Source organism: Branchiostoma belcheri, unplaced genomic scaffold, assembly GCF_001625305.1.
Source record: "Branchiostoma belcheri isolate BF01 breed outbred unplaced genomic scaffold, Haploidv18h27 scaffold45, whole genome shotgun sequence".
Taxonomy (NCBI): Eukaryota; Metazoa; Chordata; class Leptocardii; order Amphioxiformes; family Branchiostomatidae; genus Branchiostoma; species Branchiostoma belcheri.
In genome coordinates this window covers 329,319-338,871 of record NW_017804076.1, presented here as the reverse complement: position 1 = coordinate 338,871, position 9,553 = coordinate 329,319, and the positions used below count along the sequence as shown (strand labels likewise).

The window sequence follows — 9,553 nt, the reverse complement described above, 5'->3', positions numbered from 1 at the left end:
TTTTAAAGATTTTGCAGAACCGCCCTCTACTGAGCGGAATGAGAAGTGCAGGAAAATATCGGAACGCAAAGGATTGTGGGTAAGCGTCACTGCTCCGAATTTTACTTCCGCATTCTGCTGCAGCTTGTCGACTTGCAAACTTGGTGATCGTTCGCACTCCGCAAATTCTGTTAGAATGGCTTACCCAGGCTACCCAGGACAGCAAGCTGTAAGTCTAACTGCCGTGAGCTTTGTATACCACAATACCGTTCTGTACTTTTGCCGCTAAATGCGTCAAAAGAGGACAACTTAGCCGAACTATATGGAGTTTTGGAAAAAAAATTATGGGGAGGGTGGTTGAACAGGTGCACTAGGTGGTCGCTACATGTTTGCTTCAAAATGTGAAATGGAAAAGGATGTATCTCAATATAGCTTTACATAACGTGTATGTCAATCGTTTCTGCTATCTAATCGTGCCAAAGTATGACTTTTTAGGTTTAAATCCAATGATATATAATCATGGTTACGGGTAATAGCAAAGCACAAAGAAGGTGGGTGGGGCCACTAAAAGGGTGACAAACAAGGTCTTCTTCAGTTTCAGAAATTCGATACTCTGGCACAAAGGTTACTAGTATACTATAAGTTCTATTGAATTAGGAGCATATTTATCCTTGAATACGTTGCACTGATGGTTGGTAATAGTGTTACATGTAACTGAATGTTTCTTGACATGATGTGCAGAAGGGATGGCAAAACATGTGCCATGTTAATGATATTTTAATGCTGAAATTTTGGCTTTAAAGAAGTTGTGCTGCTCCTAAGGTCAACTAGTTATGGTACTGATGGTGATGAGGAAACAGTACCACTTCTTGTTTTTGCCATTGCAGCTATGTATGTTTCATTTCAGGAATTGAAAGTTGATTTGTTCTGCTTTTTTTCATGCAGCTTTATTATTTGTCAGTGGGTGCAGCATGGAGATCAAAATTATCCTTACCTGCCTTGTTGAAAATGAGTAACAGCTAGCCCATTGACTAAAATGAATGCAAAACAAACCACTTTTGCTTCAATTTTGCGTAGACTGGTAAATGTAACTGCATTCAGACAACCTTGCACAGTGAAGAAAACAGCAGGAATACTTGAATTTTCAGTTTTTTGGGTGTTTTTTGTGACCATCAACCTTTTGCGTAGAAGATTTTAAAATCAACATTACAATCCAGCCCACTTTACATGTATATGAAGCATAAAGTCCATTTTGACGACCTTTGTAATATTAGGTTATAATCTTTATTTCATCCCAGTTGTACTAAGTTGTAGCAGCTAATGTCAGTAAAAAATTACGGAAAAAAGCTTGCTGCCTAAATCCCACTCCACAATTCTCCCATTGGTAACCCTGACAATTTTTTTTTCTAAATTAGACATTTGATTTGACCCTGCCACGAAGCATCCATACACTTTCCAGCTTGTGTCCACTTCTCGGTGGTGGCTTTAGCAAGTGTAACAGTGGGCGGCATGGGAACCACTGTAAGAAACAGGATGAGCCAGTAAAAACCCTTCTGGTCCCGGGCCGGGGTTTGAACCCACGACCTCCCGGGCACCAGAGCTTCATAACCAGACGCTCTAACCGCTCAGCCGAAAAGGTCTAGACCCATTTGCCGGATCAGTTAGTAGCACCTATAAACCCCCCACTGTTACACAAGGAAGCAATCATTGGGAAATGCACTCAAGCTGGAAACTGGTGGATAACAGGCAGCCCCTTCCCATGATCCCTTGCTAATTAACTGCTGTACCCGTGCATGTCCACTGCTTACCGGACGTCTCGCGATGGCGTGGCGGTTAGGCCGGCGACCCTTTGTGGGGATACTTCGCGTCAGTGGGAGGACAGGTCAGTCGAGGTTAACTTTGCTCCCCCTGCTGTGACTGGTCAACTTCAGGTGGTTCTGAGCAATCTCACCTGGCTGAGAAACTGCCCCTTCCCTTAGGCATTGCCAAAAAATCACTCAAAGAGGTCAGGTGATTCAGTGTCTGAGGAACCTCACCTTTTTTTTAGCATTAGCATTGAAAATTTGCAATAAGATTATTGTTTTGCTTGATTTGGTCTATAGTATAATAAAAAAATTGTATATGGTTGATATCATCATTGAAACCAAGAAATTTAAAGCCATGGTCACATTGCTCCATGATCACTTGAAGTTTGACCAGCCCACCACTGACTAACCACTTTGACACAGTCTTTAATCCGATGTGTACTTTGTTGTTGTCTCCTCCGGGCATGCCCAGTATGGCCAGCCAGGTTATGGTGCGTATGGAGCGCCGCCAGCGCAGGACCCCATGTGGGGGTATTTCTCAGCTGTAGCAGGGCAGGTTTGTATCCACCAATGACTCCAAAACACTGGTCAACCTCATACATGCAAAGACATTTTATGAATCCCTACTAATTCTAGGGGGCCTGCAAACAGCAAATTACGCTATACGCAAAATGTGCCAATTACACTCTACGTTGAATTAGAGCGGTCTGTCTATGCTCTACGTAGAATTAAAACGGCCGATTACACTCTACGGAAAAGGCATGTGGCCCCCATTCTAGGCATCGTGTTCAAGCTCAAAGTACATTTTTTCTGCAGTAGAGTTTAATTTCTGTCATCATACAAGATTTGCTGTTTGGAAAGTTGGTATTAAAACTTGTCTTTGCAAATCTGACATGACCAGTGTTGAAACAACTTTCTCTTGCTGCGAGGTTCCGGAATTAAAAATATTCCTACATTTAACAAACAAACAAACAAACAAGCAAATAAATAAACAAACAAATAAACAAACAAGCAAGCAGACAAACAATAACTGTTTTAAGATTTATTAAGATGCTTTAAAAAAAAGTTACACAAATTTACACATAACAGGTGGTTTAACGGACAAAAGGCAGTGAGAGGAAGTTGTTCAAAAGCATTTTTCTATTTTGTCACTATACAATTATCAAAATTCATTCTTGTGATTTAGGAGATGTCAAGATGATAAGATACAAGTGTTATACTCTTACAAACCACAGCTTTGTTTCTTCCTTATATCATTAACATCACTATACCTCTGTATATTAGTGATTCCTATGAAAAGTTGACATGGGGGTGCTTATAGAATTCATTGCTTTAGCTAAAATAAATGTTTCATAAATAATCAACATATTTGCATCTTTTTTGACTCTTCTGATTTTCAAGACAAAATTGCTGCCCCCCCAACAACCTTTCTAATGGAATGCTCCTTGGTCAATTTAACCTTCTCCCTACTGGAGTAGCCTGTTGGCCTAGCCTCCGTAGCAGGCTTATAGAACTGGGAGTTTGGTGGTCTTCGGCTGTTTTCTGGTCAGCAAAAACGGGGGTACTAGTAATTCAATCAGGCCGGCTATGTTGTCTATATGCAATCAGAAAATAGCACATAAAAGCTCCCAAAGACCCTGAAGACCCCCAAAACTCCCAGTTTTTGGCATGCTATGGCGGCAACTGTTGGCCCCATACCTTTGCAATGGCTACAGTTAGCAGGGTGAAGGTTAATAAGGGCTATCACAGCTTAACAGTAAGGGTGTCTGTCTTACTCCTCCTTTTGTTCTTCCCTCATTCATTACATTCTAATCAGGAGGTGAGTTGTATGCAAAAATTCCCTGCTTCTGCATGGCATCTGTCGAACACGAACTGATGTTAAAAAATCTTGAAAGACAAATTAAAGAAGATGGAATCCATTTGCCAAAGCTTTGCTACATACATGTATGCATGATCTGTTGTAAAATGTGTTTGTTTTGTGTGCTGTTTTAATAAAGTGTGGTTTGTACACAAATGCAATTATATATTCAATTTCATTGTAAAAAAAGCCATTTGTTTTGATAATTTTCTAGCTACATGAATCACTCTACCCAAAAAAGTATTTCAGTAAAAAAACATTGTATTTGTATTAACTGGCATTTTGTCTCTTAAATTACAGTCATTGACCAATATATTTTCCAAAAAAAAAAAAACTGAATGAAGGACAATGATTCAATGAGAGACCCCATATTTCCTGTCTAGCTGTGTGTATCAAAAATCCTCAGCTACCATCTCTAACCTCTAACATCTTCTAAGCTAATGATTTTATTTTGTAGTAACTGTTATGATAATTCCTTAGTTTAGTACATTGTAAATGTTTAGTCCGTAGGTCTAAACTAATGTGTTACTAATTATATAACTGTCCATTGTAGGATGGGCAGATTGATCCAATGGAGTTGCAGCAGTGCCTGACCAACTCTGGTTTCAGTGGGACTTACCAGCGTAAGATCAATTCTTCCTCTATCACATTTAATGTTCATTGTTTATTTACCAGTACTATAGTGTAGATTCATCTAATAGTGATGCCATTCTTGTGACAGATTCAAAAACAATTTAATAAGTGCCATCTTTTACTACACAAGATTAACATGCTAGTACGTGTATTACTAAGTCTTGTGTTGCATCTTTTAAGCTTCAGTATAATGAAATTGTTGATCATGTTTTTGATATCCAGTGCTTATCTATGGCCACTTTTCTTCACCTATCATGTTGTCAAAAGTAGCAGGTTGATAAAAAAGGCAAAAACAGGATATATATTTTTTGTCATTCTTGTCATTGCAGCCTTCAGCCTGGAGACCTGTCGTGTAATGATAGCCATGCTGGACGTATCCTTTCAATTTACTCACTCACTCACTCACTCAAGGCCGCATGCTTCCATGGGGAGCGTAGCGCCTCGGCATATGGATCTCCAGGTGGTTCTGTCCTGGGCTGCCTCCCACGCAGTGTCGAGGTTGAGGGAGACAGTCAGAAGATCATCCTTCAGTTGATCGCACCAGGTTCGTCGTGGGCGGCCTCTGGGACGGGACCATGTAGTGGGGGCCGGCTCTCTCAGTAGAGCAGCAGGCTCCAGGGGGGGCACCGCCCGGGCAATATGGCCAAAGAGCCGGAGCCTGGCCAGCCGTATCTTACTGGTCAGGGGAGGCTGTTTGGTGATGTCACGCAGGGTGGCGTTGGATACTCGATCAAACCACCTGATGCCGAGCAGTCTTCTAAGGCATCTGGTGTCGAAGGCGTTAACACGGAGTTCATGGGTGGCTGTTAACGTCCACGTCTCAGCGTTGTACATAAGGATGGATAGTACCAAGCTGTTGTAGAGCCTGAGTTTAGTCTGTAGTGAGAGCTTCCGGTTGCTCCAGACGTTGTCCAGGCTAGCCATCGCAGCGGAGGCACGGCCGATGCGGAGATGGATATCGGCGTCGCTCCTGCAGTCCGTGGTGATTGTGCCGCCGAGGTACGAGAACCGCTCTACAGATTCAACCTGGCGGACGTTGATCACAGGACCCGAGCGGGGGGCCTCGAAGTCACTAAGGCACTGTACCTTAGTCTTTTCCCAACTGACCATCAGCCCAAGTGGTTGGGTTTCCGTGTCCATGGCCTGTAGGGCAAGTTGGAGGACTTCGAGTACCTCGGCCAAGATTGCCACATCATCGGCAAAATCCAGGTCTGTGACGGTGAGATCACCAAAGCTGACACCGCAGTTGCACTGCTCCACAGTTCTCCCCATGACGTGGTCTATCGCAACGTTAAAGATGGTTGGGGCTAACACACAGCCCTGTCGGACGCCGCTTTTGATGACGAAGCTGTCAGAGAGTAGACCGTTTACTTTCACACGGGAGGACGTGTTAGAGTACAGTAGAGAGAGCAGGTGCACCAGCTTGGCAGGGACACCTAGGGCCTTGAGTAGAAGCCAGAGAGCATTCCTGTCCACGGAGTCGAAAGCCTGTTTCAATTTCAATTTACAGTCAAATCTAATTCACAGATAAGTAATAGAGCAACTGTCTGTTTGTAGATCAAGATGAAAGTTTTTGGGACAGTCCAGATAATGTAATTATAAAAGATAGGTCAAAAGATGGACAAAGCTCACTTCAACAGTTTTTAAGGTATCAATATTTTCTGTCTTTGGAAACTGTAAGTAAAGTCAGATAACTAAGGGAGCTTGCAAGATGCATTGGAAATGAAAACAGACTGAAGGCAATTTCTCATTTCAACCAGTGAAGATGCAGAATGAAAACTGTGGACTGTCCCGACATTATCGTGAAACAATCTTTTCTGTAGAAGATCCCCCTTTAATGGGGGCCCGCAAGCCCTTTTCCGTAGAGCGTAATCGGCCGTTTTAATTCTACGTAGAGCGTAGACGGACCGCTCTAATATTTTTGCGTAGAGCGTATTCGGCGTTTTAATTCTACGTAATGCGTTGTAGCCACTTGGAATTTAATGTACAGCATAATCGAGAGGTTTCCGAATTCAGCGTAGAGCGTTGTCGGGACCCCCCCTTGCAGGCCCTCTTTAATTATGAACATGTTCCAACACACCAATACTGATTGGTACATTAATTGCTGAAAGTGAACATTACAAATCAGAGCTTCCTTGACATTTCCTTCAGCGTGATTTCAGTGGGAAGATGGGGTTCAATGAGTTCAAGGAGCTGTGGGCAGCTCTGAATGGATGGCGTACCATCTACATGCAGTATGACATGGACCGGACTGGCTTCATCAATGCTCAGGAACTGGCCACCTGTGTCCATGGGATGGGTGGGTGTTTTAACCTTGTATGGAGGTTTAGTTTTTATCATGAAAGTTCATCTGTGTTGGTAGTTACATGTTTACAGTTAAAACTTTTGATCCAACACAAAGTTCTAGGTGAGAGAACTTCTTTGTGTTGGATCTAAATTTGTACCTCCAAACAGATTTTGTTTTTGTTGCTTTCATTTTGCTTTTGTGTCCATATTTACTAGTATTTGAATACAGTAGAGTCACAGGAAGTGAGGGGGAAATGGCATAACCGCAGACTGACGGGAAGGTCGAATTGGTAGCAACTGAAATCTCACAGTTACACTGTTGTACCATGACATGTTATTTCCTGCTACATGGTTGTTGCATCCTACTAATATTTTAATCATCCATGTACTTTCAGGATACAACCTAAATCCCCAGACTATAAACGTGCTGATGAAGAGGTACAACAAGAACGGGCAGATCACTTTTGACGACTTTGTTGCCTGCGCTGTGCGTCTCAGGGCCCTCACAGGTCTGTGGACAGAGTTTTGCTTTTGGCTTTTTAATCAGTAGTAAGTTGTATTTAGAATATGTAAATGTAGGTAGCTGACAGTGGGATGCACTATGGATAAATGTCAAAGTTTAAGGCCCCTATTAAACCATGTGCCAGGGGCTACTAGTATCACATCAATGTTTATTGACAACACATCACATCGCACATGCACACCTTGAGTTGCGTACTAGATTATAGCTGTTTCTCTTACATAGTGTTCTAGCCAGCATCCATTTTTCCATTGTTTGACAGAATTTTGATGCTCATGATGGGTAAATATTTTGCCCAATCTGTCATCTTTGACAGACGAAAATCGGCTTGCAAAGATATGGAAAGAGATATGTAAGAAAAGTTAGCTCCTCAAAATGCAGGAAATACCAGCATTAGAATGCGAAGCAAAACTGAGATGACAATAAAAAATTCCATGCTGCCTAGAACACTGCTTACCTGCTGCTAATGTTGTCTGTTTCCCATTCCAGATGCGTTCCGTCGACGTGACCAGGCCCAGCAGGGAATGTGTACGTTCCAGTACGATGATGTAAGATATGGAAATTAATGTGTATATTCACGGGCAGCGCAAAAACTGCAAAAATGAAATTAATGTAGTCATCTCAAGATTTACAGCATACATATTTATAAGCAACATATCAGTGATTTATTTGTAACATGCTTACAAGAATGTTAAGTCAAATACTATGCACAAATAATCTGACCTATATTATATATTTTACAGTTTCTGCAGTGTACTCTGTGTATCTAAGGAAAAGAGACAACTGCCAAGTCAAGAAGAGATGCAACGTTTTGCCTCTGTCCACAGCTTGCTAGGTTAATTAGCTTTATTAAACTGCTGTAGAATAATTATATTGTAAGCCAGTGATGTTCGATGTTGGTGACTAATAAGTTTGGAATGACTCAATGGTCCTTTTGTGTCACATGACAAGAAACACATCACTGATTGGTGGAGTCATATTCAAAATGTAGTTTGCACAAATGTGAAGTGAAATTGAAGGAAACATACATGGAAGGTATTAATATCGGCCAGTTTCAGACAATAATTATGGACTTCAACTTAAAAAATTCTCCCATGACGGACCGCTTTTGGCGCAAGAAATTTATTTCTAACCTTATTGGTATCAACATGATATTTAGCCAAGACTAACTTAATGCATTTTGGGATGGCCTACTTTTACAAGATTTTGGTAGGCAAGTAGGTTTTAAACATTCAGAATTCTACATATTATATCATGGCAGCTTTGTCACTCCCATGCCAGGTACAGATAAAAACTATCATATTAAGTATTTTTTGTCAGTATATCATTGTGGAGAGTAAAATACATGTAGGTGTTACAAGATTTGTGTTAAGTGTCAAAACTTTTCGACAATGTGTCCTGGCAACTTCAGAAACATATGAGGACACCAATATGTAAAACAGTGTCAGTGAGTTAGTGAAGATACATAAAAGTTTGTTGGATGTACACTTTCAGGTTCACCAGAAGTTAAGGTACAAATGTGCCCATGCATAGTAATAGTAATCTACTGTTTTAACATGTGCCCGAACATGTCTTTCTCTGAATTTATCACCATATGATTGTATTCTTTGTTCTTGACTCTAGTGACTGTAGCTTTTTTATCAGGAAATGCAAGGAAGTATCTTATGTAGGTCTATGAAATATAGTATTGTCATATAGTTGGTTGATTACATAGCCCTATGTTTGTCTTCTTATTAAGCTTTGTAGTGGACATTAGAATAAAACTCCAAGCAGATCTGGGATTCTGCTTATGTCTTACTAAGTGTAACCCTGCATCTGCTTGGAGATCAAAACAAGACAGCATCTAGGATACTGGATTGTTGTTTTCTACCATGAACACATCTTTGATGAAAATTTTGGCACAGGAAGATTGCATTAAAATGGAAGAAGATGAAGGCTTACAGTTCACTGGGTGATATTGAAGAGACAACAGTTATGTAGACATTGTACTTTTAGCCAATGGTAGCTGGTGTTACATTGCAAGTTGTTGAAAGCTAGACTTTGGTCCCTACCTGTGGAATCATGAATGTAATTGGCTGATTTCTTGGTTGGATTCTTGTCAAAATCATTGCAACTTGCTTCACTGGATACAGGAAACTACACAGATTAGGTTAATAAAGTGGAGTCCATCATGGATGTGTGAATCTGAGTGAGTTACCTGTGTATTGCATAGACACTATTTGAGAAAATGTACAATATCATCGGAGATTATGAATTCCTAATTTAAAAAGAAATGGATTGGTTCCCCTAGCCTGGTTACCAGACCTATCTTAGCTGCCGGATCTCTTTTATCGTATTTGTGGAGAGGACAAGTGGCTGAAATAAGTTTGGTATCCTGGCTATGGTTCCCCAGAATCTTTCCCAGACGGTATTCTGCAGTTCTACTTCATTCCAGAAGGAGGCGGTGGTGCACCAAACGCAGATTGTCATGTT

The 9,553-nt window shown here is 41.1% G+C and overlaps 1 protein-coding gene across 2 annotated transcripts; it reads left to right on the top strand.

Annotated features, from left to right (window-relative positions):
* The first annotated feature begins 80 nt into the window (after nucleotides 1-80).
* LOC109478730 (sorcin-like) lies at nucleotides 81-9,256 on the top strand. 2 transcript variants are annotated; one of them, XM_019780448.1, is made up of 8 exons: nucleotides 81-208; nucleotides 1,817-1,861; nucleotides 4,196-4,265; nucleotides 4,605-4,648; nucleotides 6,427-6,574; nucleotides 6,957-7,070; nucleotides 7,571-7,629; nucleotides 7,825-9,256. In XM_019780448.1, the coding sequence occupies exons 1-8, from the start codon at nucleotides 176-178 to the stop codon at nucleotides 7,849-7,851; spliced, it is 540 nt and encodes a 179-aa protein (XP_019636007.1). In that variant the 5' UTR covers nucleotides 81-175; the 3' UTR covers nucleotides 7,852-9,256. The 2 variants fall into 2 exon arrangements, with proteins under 2 accessions (XP_019636007.1, XP_019636005.1); XM_019780446.1 differs by lacking the exon at nucleotides 1,817-1,861 and adding an exon at nucleotides 2,257-2,340 and having other exon boundaries at nucleotides 86-208.
* The last annotated feature ends 297 nt before the right edge of the window (nucleotides 9,257-9,553 follow it).

What these genes read in the sequence shown, in the direction of transcription:
- LOC109478730 (XM_019780446.1), top strand. Translation starts at nt 176, where the DNA reads ATGGCTTACCCAGGCTACCCAGGACAGCAAGCT. An exon ending in TAATGATAGCCATGCTGGAC is followed by an intron (nt 4,649 to 6,426) that starts GTATCCTTTCAA and finishes CATTTCCTTCAG; the next exon opens with CGTGATTTCAGTGGGAAGAT. An exon ending in GTACGTTCCAGTACGATGAT is followed by an intron (nt 7,630 to 7,824) that starts GTAAGATATGGA and finishes TATATTTTACAG; the next exon opens with TTTCTGCAGTGTACTCTGTG.